This window comes from Watersipora subatra, chromosome 8, assembly GCF_963576615.1.
Source record: "Watersipora subatra chromosome 8, tzWatSuba1.1, whole genome shotgun sequence".
Taxonomy (NCBI): Eukaryota; Metazoa; Bryozoa; class Gymnolaemata; order Cheilostomatida; family Watersiporidae; genus Watersipora; species Watersipora subatra.
The window spans coordinates 50,364,106-50,380,843 of NC_088715.1; the positions used below are offsets into that span (position 1 = coordinate 50,364,106).

The 16,738-nt window shown below is 36.5% G+C and overlaps 1 protein-coding gene across 1 annotated transcript; it reads right to left on the reverse strand.

Annotated features, from left to right (window-relative positions):
* Positions 1 to 490: 490 nt before the first annotated feature.
* Positions 491 to 14,771, reverse strand: LOC137401538 (histone deacetylase complex subunit SAP30L-like). Its single transcript, XM_068087942.1, has 5 exons — positions 14,714 to 14,771; positions 13,007 to 13,197; positions 11,998 to 12,126; positions 8,925 to 9,023; positions 491 to 1,435 (listed from the first exon to the last, which is right to left on the reverse strand). The coding sequence occupies exons 2-5, from the start codon at positions 13,175 to 13,177 to the stop codon at positions 1,286 to 1,288; spliced, it is 549 nt and encodes a 182-aa protein (XP_067944043.1). The 5' UTR covers positions 13,178 to 13,197; positions 14,714 to 14,771; the 3' UTR covers positions 491 to 1,285.
* Between the last annotated feature and the right edge of the window lie 1,967 nt (positions 14,772 to 16,738).

Genomic DNA, 16,738 nt, shown 5'->3' on the forward strand with positions numbered 1-16,738 from the left:
AAAACAAACCACTAATCTATATTTCTCAAAGTTTGTGTGTGTGTAGCTATTAAAATCTTGGAATAAATAATCTGTATCACAGAAGATTTGATATCTGACCCTCCTGTTCACCAGTCCAACACCTTACTAATTCAGCCACACAAGCTTGATGTAGCGGTATATGGGAACAAATACGCAACGGCTTTCCATTACTGCAGCATGGTGATGGCATAACGTCTTGAGAAGCTGGTAGCTCTTATTATTAAGCTTACTCAAATTATCCATTGGCAATGCGCCAGGCTAATAGCAAGTGGCAGGAAACTCTGATTACCTCTCATTGTTTACAAGCTGAACTGAATTTTAATACCCGGGCAACGCAGCCAGTCATAATATATATATGGATCAGTAGTAAAGAACCCTGGAGGTATAACCTCAGTGGTTCATAAATAACCAACGAGTGTAAGATTGAAGATAATATTATTGTCTATGACGTAGCTAAGAAAAGGTTGGCAGGTGTGTCTTTGGTATGGACAGCCAATAATGCATACACATGATCTCACGGGCCAAACAATGGCATTCTAAAATTCTGGATTGAGTTTTCACCTATTGATAGGAATACATGTGATGATAACATACTTTAAAGTTGTCACCCCTTGATGGCAATACATGTGATGAAAATATACTTTAGAGTTGTCACCCCTTGATGGGAATACATGCGATGATAACATACATTAGAGTTGTCACCTCTTGATGGGAATACATGGGATGATAACATACTTTAGAAGTTTTCTTCAATATAAAACTAGCCGTGACACAAATACTTTCAAATTTTAAAACATAATAATCAGAAGTCTTATGGTGCAAGGAGGAATAAATCATAAAACAGAAGAAATGAATAGAGGCTATAGTGCAATGGCTTCAGTCTTATAGCAGAAAACAAACCAACAAAAATTTTCTAACTTAGCTTGAGAAAAAGTCATACAAAGAAATGGTTATAATGGAACAGCAAAACATCCAATTCATTTGACGATATCTATAATATAGCAAAAATAGTTTTGCAACACGACTTGCTTCATGTAATATAGTACACCATTTAATTGGGACCAGTCTGGATATAAATGAATAAGCTGGATTCGCTACAACTAAATCAAAAATAGCCATACTTCTCTGCTGTGTTGCAGCGTTAACCGCAAATACTACAGATGGAATCATGAGGGAATAAGTAAAAGAGCGGGTCATATCAGAATATAACGTACATAAACTCATTTTGTTATATAGATAAACGATGAGGTCAATCCTAGTACCGTTAATCCTGGTATTTCATTGGCTTTGGCGACGACATGGGTGAGTCAGCGTCATTGTCCAGTTTGCTACGCTTGTGTTTCACCATATACATGAAGTAGTTGAGCACTTCCTTTTCGTTAACACTGATGCTTTTGAAATGCCGATAGACAGCCTGCAACAAATGAAGCACAATTCTGTCTATCCTAAGGCTAAACAGAATTTTGACTAACCTAAGGCTAAACAGAAGTCTGTCTATCTTAAAGCTAAACAGAACTCCGTCTATCCTAAAGCTAAGCAGAATTCTGTCTATCCTAAGGCTAAACAGAATTCTGTCTATCCTAAGGCTAAACAGAATTCTGTCTATCTTAAGGCTAAACAGAATTGGAATGAAGACAAGTGACTTATGAAACCAGGACAAACTCAGAAGGTCGCAGAAGGGAGAGATCATGAAAAATGTATAATGTAGTGGAAGGTGTAGCAAGGAATACGGTAACTTGTGAAAACCTTGAATGATTTTGTAAAGTTTGATGCAATGGCAATAAAACTTGAAGCCCGGCGATGATTTTAAAAAAGTTTTGGAACTTGGCTACGTTTAGTACTTCTGCCTAGCGGCTATTTTGGCGATGACGCCATTCTGCATTGCTTGTGACAACCTTGAATAATTTTGTAATGAAATGTGATGCATTGGCAATGGTGTTAGCTCAAAGCCCAGGCAATGAATTTAAAAAAGTTTTGGAACTCAACTACATTTAGTATTTATATTAAAAACTAGTTTAGCGGCTAGTTTTTAATTTCATGCAGTAGTTATTCTCCCTTGTGATTAAAAATAGAACTAATTATTCACGGAATTTAATATCAAAATCAAATTTAAATCTAAATTTAAGTATTCAAAATCGCGAATTTTTATAACCAACAAATATTTTCATCCTGTAGGGTATACATTACAGATAGTGAATGTTTATGAGTACAAATGAAGCCAGCAGTCGTGATTTATAGGATGACAACATGAAGCTCACGTCTAACAATAGGTCACTGGTGCTGTCAGAATGAACTTATAGTTTAAAGGCTTTAATACTATATCAAACTTTAGAGGTTTAAGTCATGGTTGAAAAAAAACATCAATTTTTTTAAGAAAAATATTAGAATTTTTTGAAAAAAATCAGATTTTTTCACTACAGTCGATTTTTATGACTTTTTAATAAATTTTATTTTTTCGCTCACTTGCTCAAGCAAATTGTCTGTAAATCGCACTGCACATCAAAATGCTGGTAAACCAAGCTTTCAGTTTTAGTGACTTACACGCTTTGAAATTTTTTTATATTTTTTGCATTCAACAGTTATATAAAATTATAATGATCAAACTGCATGTAAGTTAGTGTAGTAGAGCTACTAGCAGTTCCACACAAAGTAGGAATGAAAGCCAAAGGCACAGAAAGGCACTTTAAAATATGTAAACACATTCGTCTTTGATTTAATCGATACAGTTTATCATGAGAAATATAAATACCAATTTGCTAGTTTTTTAGTACTTAGCCATTTTATAATTTTTGAACGAATGAAACCGAAGTAGAAAACACTCTTCAATGCATGTTTTTGAGCTGATTGCAGGAAGGAGTTTGATGCGATGTCATTTATTAAACAGAGTAGGGAGGGGAAACTACCAGTTACAGTTGCTACCTCACATATAATACTGCTAAATGCAGTTTACTGAGTAAATCCATGGGTCCTAGCTTCATAAGTGTTCTTGTAGCATTGCTCTGCAGATTCAATCAATTCTTTCCATCCCAATTATTAATTCATGACAGGAAGGTTTTTACAGACTTGTCACACACATGAAAACAATATTGTTTGTCACAAAACAGTTTTTGTGAATTTATGAGAAAATCAAAAGATCGGCAATTTAAAAAAGAAATCATGATTTACATCATTTGATTTTTTATGCCAGACTAGGTCCGAACAAACAAGGATGGACTGTATTTGCTATACGGAAGAGAGAAGAGTTTCAGCGGAATGAAGAGTGATGACAAGGAAACCCACAAGTAATTTAAGAGTAGTGATAATAGAACAACATGACTTTCTCAGCATTCAACCTTAAGGCTTGTTTACAATGTATCGCAGGACTTTGGGGTTTTCCTATCAGCGATTATTTGTCACGCCTATGCGCAGTAAACCAATGACATCGCTATAGTAACTCAGATATGTTGAAAAACATCGCAGCTGTCAAACTTTCCTCATATTTCGCAAAACATGGACATGAGGAAAATGTATTTATCTCAAGTCGCCACAAATCTTTTTCGTCTAACCATGCTCTGATTGGGCAAAACAGATTTGTAGTGACTTCAAGCTAAGACTATTTGTTCTCTTAACATATTATTATACTTATATATATAATATATATATTCGCACAGAAATCTTTTATTCGTTAACATTTTTTGTCTTAAAGGTTGACTTGCAACAAAATTCACATTACAGTTATTTGATATGAAAAGATTCACCATGTCTTACTCTTACTCTTACAAAATATGTGGAAAGGTGATTACAAGCTCTTAAAAGCTAAAAAATGAACAGTTAATCGCAGCCCCCCCTAGCCCGCCAGTTTGGATTCCCTTTCCAAAATGGCTCCAATGAGATGTAGTTGTGAAAGATGGTTTCTGTTTACACTTTCATGCAACCTTATTCGTCGAAATATTTTCACAAATATACTTCACGCATTCAATAAAACTATGTCTATTGTTCTTATGCGTCTATTTTATCATCATTGTAATGCTGTCACTTTTAGCACTGATATCTTATAACTTACCGTAAAAATTCGTTTAATTTTTTAGCCTTAGCTTGAAGGAGTACATATCATTGTCTGATAATCATGACGAGCCTGTTGGTCACCTGTGATAATCGAAAAGGGCTGCAAAAATTATTTGCGAAGTATTGGGTCACATGATCAAATTACGACATGCCGATTAGACCAGACCGAAACAAAACTGTAAAGTAGCGAGCATCTATATTTGATACGGAGTCTTCGGTAAAACCCAGTGTTTGTCATAAACTAGTGCTACGATAAGTTTTATATTGAGCTTTGTATTGGCCTTTCAATTCACGTGAGAACATACAAGACAAGACAATAACCAAATTTCTTGGTTACGTCATCGAAATAAAGAGATTCTAATCTGCGGCGGCTTTTCGTTTTTGAGCTTTTAAGAGCTTGTAATCACATTTCCACACATTCAGCACTTACAACACAACAGAGTAACACATGGTGAATCTTTTGATACCAAATAACTGTAATGTGAATTTTGTTGCAAGTCAACCTTTAAGGCTGGTTCATACTATATGTCGCATCTTGGCATTGATGTCACAATACTTCGGTGATCGTCGATCTATTTTGGGATTGATGCCAAAATAGATCGTTGGTGATAACGATGTTTACACTATCAGAAACACACACCGTTGTTTGCTGCCGTTTTTAGATTATCTCGAAGGAACCTCGTCCTTGCCGCGCGTTTGAATCATATTCTAATCCCCTAGCAATTGTGACAAATAGTAGAGTTGGAACATCAACTTATCTTTCAGCTTATTCCTTCAGAGGGTAGACTACTCATACAAAAATGTTTCTAATTAGTCGGAAATTTATGCTGAATTCAATTATAACATTTCTAAACCTATGTGTTTGCACATTTTTGAGCTAGAGAGCCCTTTTGAAATGGGAGGGGACAACTCCAAGATTGCTTGGAAAAACTTACAAATCAGACAAAGAAAACTATTTTATAATCTCGAAAGTTAATAAATGTCTTTTATTTGAGATTAGGTGAGTCAACTCTCAGCACTTCTTAACCCATGCCAAGGATGCAGCAAGACTGCTTATTTCACTGTCTTGATCAGTTTGTGAATGAAACCCTAGTCAAAGTGACTAAACTTCAATATGAGACAGCCAAACAGTATTCAAACAGATGGTTGATATTAGAAGAAGAGAGCATTCAATGTGAAATTGCTCAAAAAGTGCTAAGCTTTGAAAAATTTGATGAGAGTTCAGACTTGTTATGTCATTATGCATGTTATAAAAAGTATTGTAACAAACTTGTTATGAAAAGAGCTGAGAAAAGACATGAGAAGAAACAGAAGGAATGTGATGCAGCAAAAGAGGTGAGACTAGATATTTATTACTTTACAAATTCATGATGATTACTCCATGATGATGGTACTTTTGTGGGAGAAAAAGAAAACATTTTAATTTTTGTTTGCACATTTTGTGAGCAGCAAAACTAACTCTTTGCAGTTTCCATAACGTGTTATAGCCTACAATTTGGACATAAATATATAGATAAATTACATGTATGATTCTTCCTTGATTTTTTGCATATGACCACACAAACTACGCTAGATATGGCACGCTGAACAATGTAGAGATGACTAATCTGAAAGTATAGCATAGCAAGGTGTACAAGGCTCTTATGAAGAAGGGGTATTTTACTTATCAATCACGACATCACTGTAGATTCAGCTTTATCGCTTCTGATCAATCTATTGAGCAAACAGTTAAAAGAGACTCAAAGTCTCACGGTGGAATCATAGGGTTTACCAGAAAGTCATTGGCCTCTCAACGCTGGACTCCATCTCACCCGGAACGAACAGCTGTACATACAGACATGAAGAAGATGCCAGTGCTTGGTGATTCGGATGCAGCAAATTATGAGATGGGTGAAAAGGCATGGAAGGCTGATGAGGAAATGAGGGAAGTCATGAAAGACTCATAACAACAAGAATAAATCCGTTTGGGTTTCAAACCACCAAACTAGTACATATAACCATTGGTGCAGTGGGGCCTCCATCGAAGTGAAGCAGGATCATGAAATGGGAAATGTGATAAGAGAGAAACAGCTTTCAGACTTTGTCCAGAAGAGGTTAAGCATCCAAGAGATTGATTTCAATGCATCTATCAAGTCAAACAAGCTCCAAACCTTCACCACATTACCATCAGCTAAACAGAAATCTAAATAAAAAGTCCTAGAGTGTTTGCACAGACTGTTTGAGAATTTGGTAGTCATCCGCTAACAGTGTAACTTGGATTTGAAAAAGTGTTATCATTCTCTTTTGGCAACATCAGCTGGTCCCTGGCTAACTCTGATGGCTCTATATTGAAGACTGCTAAGTTGACTTTGATGGCTGCTGTTTAGAAGGATGTTGCTGATCAACCATCAATCTATGTTAACCAGGATCAGCTACCAGTCTTTGACGCGGTTGTGGTTGATGCTATGGCCGAAATTCAGACCCTGAAAGCTCCTCCAGCTTTTGCAACGGATAGTTAGTAGTGCAGGCGTGTATCACACATGTGGTGTAGATTTTGTTTGTGACACATACCCTGATATCAGCATTAAGGGAGGTGAGAGAAGTTGTAGAAGTGTGAAAGGAAGGCAAAAGGTTGCTGTGTTTAGTCCGAACTAATCATTGCCAAAATGGTCTGAATTTTTAGCAGATGGCTCAAACAAGCCTGCCCTAGTTAAATTTTTGAATGACACATGAAGCAAGTCAACTGTGAAGCAGAAACTAGGTCTTGTAACAGCTTTTTCTCAAGAATGCCACATGATCAGCTATGACCTTGATGGATCAATCGCTGTAAGCCAAATAGATAATTTGACATCACACCATGAGGAGGCAGATACACATACGGCATGTTATCACTTATCGCAAAGATATTGGAAGAAAAACCCAGCTCAAAAGTTCTAGTCAATTGCCAGGACACAGATGTTTTCCTAAGCTGTCTATCTCTAGTGGATGAGCTGCTATCACAGAAACTCATTTACTGCTGTAGTAAGGAGCAGTTGAGATATGTAAACATAAGCTGTCTGTCTACTACCCACACACCCGAACGATGTAAAGCACTGCTTGGACTCCATGCTCTAAATGGATGCGACAGTGTAAGCGCATTCTATTCCAAAGAAAAGATAACCTTCTTCCAGCTGCTAAAGAACCATCCTGAATTCTGTAACACACTGAAATCATTGGGAACAGATGCTGAAGTTGATGGTGCAATAAGAGAATCTATTGAGACATTCATATGCAGATTATACGGTGAAGAGACAAATTCCATCAATGAAACACGTTATAAGATCTTCTGATCACCATCTTGCACAACGCAATCAAACCTACCACCCACACTAGATGAGTTAAATCTCCATATATCTAGGGCTGCCTATCAGGCCGCGATATGGAGAAAAGCCAAGCGAATGATCATCAATGCCCCATCCCTCCAGCAACATGGATGGTTTATGGAAGGTGGAGAGCGTAAAGCTAGATGGATGACACAACAACCAGCACCTCCTTTTGTGCTTATGGACATGTTTTGGCGATGCAAAACTGGATGCCAGTCTCGTCGCTGTCAGTGCAGCAACACAGATCTCAAGTGTACGGACATGTGCAGATGCAGCTGCTGTAGCAATAAAAATAAAGAGGATGGAGATGAAAGTGGTGATGCAGAAGACTCAGATGACTCTGAATTAGAAGATTATTATTCGAGTGGTATGGTAACCAGAAGTGTGCTTCATGTTTGATAAGAATACATATGTGTCATACCGTATAAAAGACTGACTAATTGTGATTTCACTTGCATAATAAAGTACACGGTTCAACATAATAAGCATTAATGATGAATATATGTATACTAAAATATTATATACACATGGTCTGAGTTTTTAATAATACTTTTCATTTTGTTTTGTAGATCTGTAATGATATAGGAGGTGCGGATAAACAAGGACAAACTGTAAAGCTGCCACAATATCAACCAATCTGGGAATACACAATATTATATAATACACTTTTAATATTATTCTAATATTTGAATAAATATTTTAGTGTTATTAGAATTGATTTCAATTTAGGTTGTTGCTAGGTATTTAGTATTTATATGCCTTTTTCATAATCACATTGTTGGCAGAAGCACATAAAACATTACAGACATTTATTTAATTAAAATAATATATTAATTGTATTGCTCAAAAATGAACAACCTGAGAGGCGTAGAAACCAGATATTTGAAATCAGCTCGAAATTCTGATCTAGGTGCCAGTCTTATCACATAGCTCACCTTCAAAAAGAATAAATCACTTTTTTGACAGCTTTTTAATGCCCTCCTGCTCTACTAAAAGGGAAATATGGCAAATCATCATCGTCGAAATGGTACACATTGTACAGGCTGTCTTCGATGCTTGACAAACTATCGGGAAGGTTTGACAGCTGCAAACTTTCTGCGTTGATCCCATTTGTGCACAGTGCACATAGTCGATGATGAAAGCCGAAAGGACAACGACGATATAGTGTGAACCAGCCTTTCGTCAATTAAAAGGTTGGTGACTCTCAAGTGAAATTCTTGTGATGCATAAGTCATGCTTTTTGTTCGATTCAAGATCGTTTTTATCAATGACTATTATTTTACTCGTAATCATCGACTAGTGAACTCAATAACACCATCGTCTTGGATACCTTTGAGAACAAAAGCCTATCTGTCTTATAAATGCTATTGGCTCTAATACTCTTGGCTATATGAAAGCTTCAAAAATGCCGAATCAGAACCAAATAGCAAAGTCAGTCTGCTGCCGCCTAAAATGTATGAAAAGCTGCCATATAGGCATAAATGAGTAGCAAGAAAGACAGCAAGTCACAGACTTTACCTCAGAGAGTTGATTCTTGTTTAAACCTGGTTTGGTCTGAAGCTTGTAGTGTCTTTTGTATCGTCTCAATGTATTTACTGGCATCTGTAGGAAGTTGACCTGTCAGAAAAGAATGAAGCTTAGTGGTTTAGTTTCAAATGAGCCATTTAGCGTGCAAAAGAGATCTCTGCTTCAGATTTGTGACATAATTTGTCTGATAAAGCTGTCAGCAGCAGGCTGGATGAGACCAAATTTAATCTCCTTCAGAAATTAGAAAAACAGCATCATGAAGTTGGAGTTTCCCCTCCATTTTAGTTACGTTACTAATAATATTTCAGCAGTTGTTTTCGAAACGCCTTGCCATAGAACAGACAACTCCTAAAACATTGCACAAAACCAATGAGATGTGGAAGTGGCAATGTGCACTAGCATTAGAATAAACAACATCATAAAACTAGAGTTTTCCTCCCTTTAGTTGATCTATTAATATTTCAGCAGTTGCTTTCCAAATAGGCTACCTTGCCATAGAACAGATAACTCCCAAAAAATCCAACAAATAAAGAGACTAAGTCAGCGATCAACAAGGTTCTTTAAAACTTTATATCTACTAAACTATAAATGCAGTCATATGAAACAACAAAAGATAATACTCAAAGAGCTGTTGATATTAGCATGAAAATTTGCTCGGTTTTAGCTCTTTTGTAATTCCATTCTCTTCCGTCTCAAAATCATCTAGCTGCTGTGGTGGTGGGGAGATACGTAGAAAAAATATTCGAAACTTACAAAAATTTGAATACATGGAAACATGCATAAAACATTTGCACAAATTGTGGTGAGCATGAGTACAAAAGTGAAATCTACAATTGAGAGTAAACGGAAGCGTATATGATTTTAGTCTGTTTAGTGGCGACATTTAAAAACTACATTTTCATGAACTCCAACATATCAATGACCACAATGACAGGAATATCATAATTTTTGAACTTCAAATAAGTTATTAAAAGAAAAAATTTACTATTATATCAGCATAGAAAGACTTGCTCATTTTATGATTTATTTATTTACGTAAAATTTGCTGATTGCTAAACGGCAGACTACGCATCTCTGATGCCTTCACTATGGGGCAATTCAGAATCAGACAGTCTATTCTTCTATTTCAGCTAACGATAAGAACTTTCACAATTTGATTGGTAAAACTTCTCTAAGTATTTTAGAAAAAGTAAGGTAAAAGGATGCGGTTAAATTATAATATGCTAGGGGAATGCCTAGCAATAAATAATACAAAACAAATAAAATAAATTACCAGCACGGGTAACAAAAAACAGCTTATAAACAGTGGCAGGTAATGTACCTGCCATTGGCTAATTTGAGTAAGCTAGTATACGTAATGCTACACTTACTAATAAGAGCCGTGAGAGCAAGCTTAAGTGACGTTGCGCGTATGTGACTGTTATGCGTATTGTAACCCAAATAATGACTCCCTACCAAATGAAACTACTGTATGCTGTGTGGTTTAATGGGTTAATTTGGCACCTTATGAATGGGAGGTTCTGAGATCAAATCTTCTATGATGCACATTTTTTATTGCTAGATTTTAATAGCTATAACTGGACACTGAGATGAAAACAGAAATACGAACAAACACTGAGATTTAGATATATAGATTTGTCGACTTTCCTTATGCTGCCATAGTGATACATTGTAACAGCAAGCACACAACATGCATTGCTTTTGTTGGTGTGTAGCAGTTTGGTTATGATGAAAGGAGAAAAATTGAACACACAAGCTTTTTCATATCTTACTTAAAATTGCTAAGCTTTACAATTTTCCAGCGGATAATCAGGTTTTATTAAAATTGATTACAAAATCAAACAGTTCTAAACTTTCTTCACTTATGAAACCATAAAATAGTGACGTAACTCGGCTTTAAATGATCTCAACAGACAAAAGACTTCTTTAAAACTCAAAAAAAGTGGTTTGGTACACTCTAGAGAAGACCAAAGAATTTATTATAAACGAAAACCGCTACAGCAATATTTGATAATCGTAATCAATAATCGATGATGATACCTTAAAAGCGGCATATCTTCTTGTACGTATGTGTACCCACAAAATAAACTATTATTTTCCCATTAATTTATGGATTACTAAAACAGAATTATGATTACTGGGACATGTAAGGCAGTATTAAAAATGCCAAGGGCTAACAATCAATTTTAGTTGTGCATTTTAATTTTAATTGTAGCATTTGGTATACAAACGCAGGACCCGTTACAGAACACTATGATTATTAAGCCTAGTTATGAACACTAGTTATTAACCAATTATCCCCTTTGCCTAGCTACGATACTTCATGCTGAAGGTAACACAATATTACTAAGCTCTCTCTTGTATTCGAGTGCATAACTTGAACTCATCATAAAAGCCAATTTTTACTATAAAAAAAATGCTGTCACTTTCAGCACTGATATCTTATAACCTACCGTGAAAATTCGTTTAATTTTTTAACATTAGCTCGAAAAAAGAGTACATATCATTCTCTGATAAACATGACAAGCCTTTCGGTCACCTGTGATAATCGAAAAATGCTGCAGAAATTATTCGTGCTGTTTGGCAGGAAGTATGGTCTCTCGATCAGACTAAGACTAGACAATTAGACCAAGCCAAAACAAAACTGTAAAGTATCGAGCATCTATATTTGATACGGGGTCTTCGGTAAAACCCGAAGTGTTTGTCAAAAACTAGTGCTACGAGACGTTTTATATCGAGCTTTTTATTGGCCTTTCAATTCATGTGAGAACATCACGTGCCAAAACAATAACCAAATGGATTGACAACGTCAGAGAAATAAACTGATATCAATCTACGGTGTTTTCGTGATTGATGGCTGCGATCAACTGTTCGTTTTTGAGCTTTTAAGAGCTTGTAATCACATTTCTACATATTTTGCACCTACGACACAGCAGAGTAAGACATGGTGAATCTTTTGATATCAAATAACTGTAATGTGAATTTTGTTGCAAGTCGACCTCTAACTGTACGAGAGAAATAGTATGAAATATATATAAAACATTATTTGGTAAAAGCGACATACATCTGGTCTTCTCTTGGACTCTACTTCCGGAGAACTGTCCCGGTCGCTGCCGGGTCGTTTTCTGGGTTTAATCTGCCGAAGAGAATGGATCATCTCTTTATGTCGATCACAGATATAGGTGTGATTAATCTAAAATAACAAGAGTACTTGTTGTGAAATGTGAACAACATTAGGCCCAACTTCATCGTAGTTGTTTTATCTAACGTCCACATAACTGGATGTATGCGCTATATTAGAGAAGAGGCTCGCTTACGGGGCAAACTTGAAAATGTTTGCATGCTTAACTTTAATCTATCGACTTCTAAAATAACTGAATGAAAATTTATTTGCAAGAATTGCCTATTCCTCAGCGAAGGTACATATACCAAGCGGTAGGTAAGATAATACGTATGTCAACCGGCACGGCATAATCCAAGTTAGACGCATGTGAACATACAGTCAAATGATGACCGCTAATCTTTTGTATATATAAAATTCTAATCTACAATGCAGCAAAACACTTTAGGATCTAAGGAGGTAATTAATCAATTTGACTCTATTTAAATATGATTTTTTTTTAAAACATGTTATTATGGCAACCGAATCATAGGCATATCGCTGCAAAATTGGGCTTGTGATTTACAAGATTCTCATCATGGTGATTGTGACAACCGATCTCAACTCTCAGCCTTGTGGTCTGGTAGTTCCAAGCTAGTATTCATAACAGGAGATACCACAATCAAATAATTGTACATAATTATGGAGGCTAAAACTTCATGTTTGTAAAACAAAAATTATAGATATGAACTTTATCATCACTGGTGAATGCAATTCAAAGCAAATTAGACCATGATGACCTAAGAAAATGGTTCATTTTGTCGAAATAAATTTTGCAAACCAACAAATTTCTCCATTTATATCCTATTTGACTTTTTTCTAAATACACCCGTACACTATTTTATTTGCGGCAAAACTCAGTTTAAAAGATAAGCGACCAGATCAGCGACTTGGGCAGTCGTCTTCCACCAACCTTCTCATTGATCTCTAGCTTAAGCTTACGCTGCTGAACGGTCCGCTGTATTTTTTTCCCATAGCTCGCATTTCCTGCTTTGAACATACATGGCTTTGAGTTCTCTACGAGGCAACATAGCTGTTCTGTGGTAGCGCCCTCTACATCCGCCGCTGATTCTTCTAGAACCATCTCTGTTCTGCTGTAATCTACTATATATCAACAGTTCCAATAGAACCATAACGAAACACGAAACACTCCACCACGAGTTGGCAAGTTCAAAATGATTAGTAACAACGAAAAACGAGATGAAAAAGCAAAAATAGGGAAAGCAATGGATCCGTAGCTTTGCTTGCGTCACGGAAGAAAGATCAGAATGCTTGCAGATTGGGACATTCCATCAAAAATAAACCATTTGCAATTTACACATACAATGAACCGCCAGGTTGCGATGTCTCTGATAAACGATTTTTTGCCTTAGGATGTCATAAATGATGTTTTATCGTTGCTGCCATACGACATCAACATAAGTTTCTGTCAAAATTAAAAATTGGCAGTCAGTGTGTTGACTACATCGGAATAATAAAGATGCCGATATGCTATTCGTCGAAAGCCCTCCTACAATTCCTGAAAGCGATATGATATTGGCTCTCTCTCCCTCTCCCCCTCTCCCTCAGTTTAACGATATTCATTATAAGTTATAGAGAGAATGAAACCGGAAACAGATAGGCGATACAATTTTAGACATGACAAAATTAAAGTTCAGTAAAATACATACTAAAGCTTAGCTTCAGGTGTGTGTTTTTTAAGCTACATGTAAATTGACACGCTAATGTGTAGCAAAGAGTCGTGGTGGCTACTGATCAAGATGCTTGCATTTAGTTTAAAAAATAACTAAATTTCCATCCAGCCAGGTATTAATCATTGGTCTTGCCCTTGTTTATCAAATGGACAAATCATGCAAGTATTCACTCTAGTTTATTGGTTTAGGCTGACTAAGTGATAGTGATTTCCCGAGTCAATGTTGTCCTGGCATTCATTTAGCTACATGAAGGGAGTCAGAAACCTGCTACTCACGATAAACCATATCAAGATGAAGCACCAGAGAAAATCACAACATCTAATTATGTTGTCCACTTATACGCTTCAAGACCTACATTTAAACATATAAGCATGATTTTTGAAAAGGTGCGGTACTGCTCACACATATCAACTACTCGCAAAGCTGTCTTTCATGCGGCCAAAACTATGTCCCCTGATATGTTTATCTATCCTGTAAATTAACCTAAGATGTGATTTCTTCAGTTGTTTTAACTATAATCAAGTAACTGATAATTGATAAGCAGTACCCTGTATTGTTTTGCAGACCAGCTTGTACTAGTATGGCAACAAAGATTGTCACTATATCGCCCTACAAGCAACTATGGCCCTCACAACAGATTTAAACTCTTATTGACATCTTCAAGCATGGTTTCGCGTAAACAACTTGTTAATTTTGGGAGAAGTGCACTTGTCTACACATGCAGATGGATTGTAGAATGCTGCTACTATCAAACAGGAAGAACGTATACTTTATAGAATTTTGAGCAAGATGTGGTTGCTATAGGGATGGCCTCTCATAACAAGTGTTATGACGAGTATATCTGCGTAATGCTCGATACGCAATGGCATAAGTGGTTAAAATTTTGATCAATCTTGCCTCAACAGAATCAACTGTTCACTACTTACCTACGATATCTTGGAACTTTTTATGTAAGGGGACAAGCAGAGAACTGTGCCTCTAACTGCGGTTTGTGGATATGACAGCCCAGGTTCCCAGAGGGCACCTGAGTTAGAAACCTTCTCAAAGGACTAGTTCGTATATATGGCAGACATGATCAAACTACAGTGACTCCAAGCTATTGAGGGTTTGGGGCCATTCTTGTGGATGCCATAGGACTTATACAAGTCCAGCCGGCCAGTGTCATTCCTTCAACTTGCTGATACCATTCTTGATGTGCTTATTGTTCATGCTAAGAAGTACAAAGCGGTTTGTGTGGAATTTGTGATCGAAAACTTGCAAGAATAGAGCTACTAAGGCTACTATGCTCGGAGATAAACTTCCAATGTAAAAATCTCATAAGTTTGCATGGTTTATCTGGCTGTGATGCAGTTTCATCCTTTTCAGGCTAAGGGAAAAAGAGTCATAGAAAACCCATCAAAACAGAAGTCGAGCTTCAGCAGACAATGAAAGGACTCTGAGAATCATTTAAGTTTCGGGGCAACTTTATTCTCTCTGTGAGACTTACACATGTAGACTCTATGGCGAAGAAGACAGCACCAAGGAAAATGGCACAGACTTAAACTGACTAAGGGACAGGCTTTTTGTGTCTAGGTCAGGTTAGTCCCTTCCTTCAATAACTGAAAAAACATAAGCATTGTGTCAATTATGTCGCAGCTACCTACATGTATATGGAAAAAGTCAACAACACAACTTGTCACTGTATCATTTCCATCTTTACATGGGTGGATACTGGGTAAGGAAAACGATGAGTATGCAGTAAAGTGCCATACCAGAATTATCGCCCCAGCTGATATTCTACAAGCAGTTTTATGGGAGCGTCAAAAATCCAGGTGCCGAGGGAACTGATGTGCCAGTATCATGGCAAAGCTACCTAGAGGTGAAAACACACTAGGCAATATTTAGAGCGATATCGCGCTGCGTAGCGCTAATCTGCGCTAGAATTCACTCTGCGTGCTCATGCAGAGCGATAACGCTAGACTTTCTTTTTTTTACATAACTTTATCGCCAGCGAGATGCATTTCGATTGGTTGGTTTTTACCAGAATGCAATTTTATGGCGGGTAATTATTTCTTATCGATGTTCACCAACGTACAGCAGCGACAACTGGCTAGTTTGTTACGATGGAAACATCTTCAGAACGAACACTGAATTGTTCATAAATATAATAATAGCACTCCCAGTCCTGTGCACCATAACAAACAAAAATTTACAAAAAAATTCGAGTTGAAAACCAACAGGTGGAGTCAATCGTTGCACAGGTTGACCATCTTGAGAACGGTAAATATTTAATTTATCAAGTATAAAAAACAACTACAAAATAAAATATGTATACAAATCGTAAAAAATATTACAGTTAAAAATACCATAATTGTTTTTTCTTGTCTTCCTTGCAGTGTAGGCAGTGTACAATCCGTGAAAGTGAGATAGGTTTAATAACAAATATGTAAGTTGTTTACGTTGTCGCCTAGACGGCGCCATATTGACTAACCTAAATTTATTGACAACTCCGAAGAAACTAATGATACAGAATTTTATTGGCAGTTTGTGAGCGTGCCCATTATATCGTTTGCTAGCGAATCGCTCAAGTATGTTTATGCACAGGCCAGCGATATCTCCGCCCTCCCCATGACGCTCGCGATAAAATCGCCTAGTGTGTTTGGACATTTACACAGAGCTTTGCACATGCGTGCACTGAAACAAAACTGTAGCAGGAGTAACAGAGCATGTCGATGGTGAGGACACTGACTAAGAACTCAAAATATTAAACAAACAGTTAGGATATGCGATATTTTGAAATATCCCAGCTCATTTTGCAAGACTGTTGATATTAGCTACCAATAATACTATTAATAATAATGCTAATAATAATAATAACCAATTGTTACTTTCTATGATTCATCAGTGTCAGGTTATAAAACATAATTATAGTGTTTTGAATTTTTTTGTAAAATAAAGATATTAAACCATAC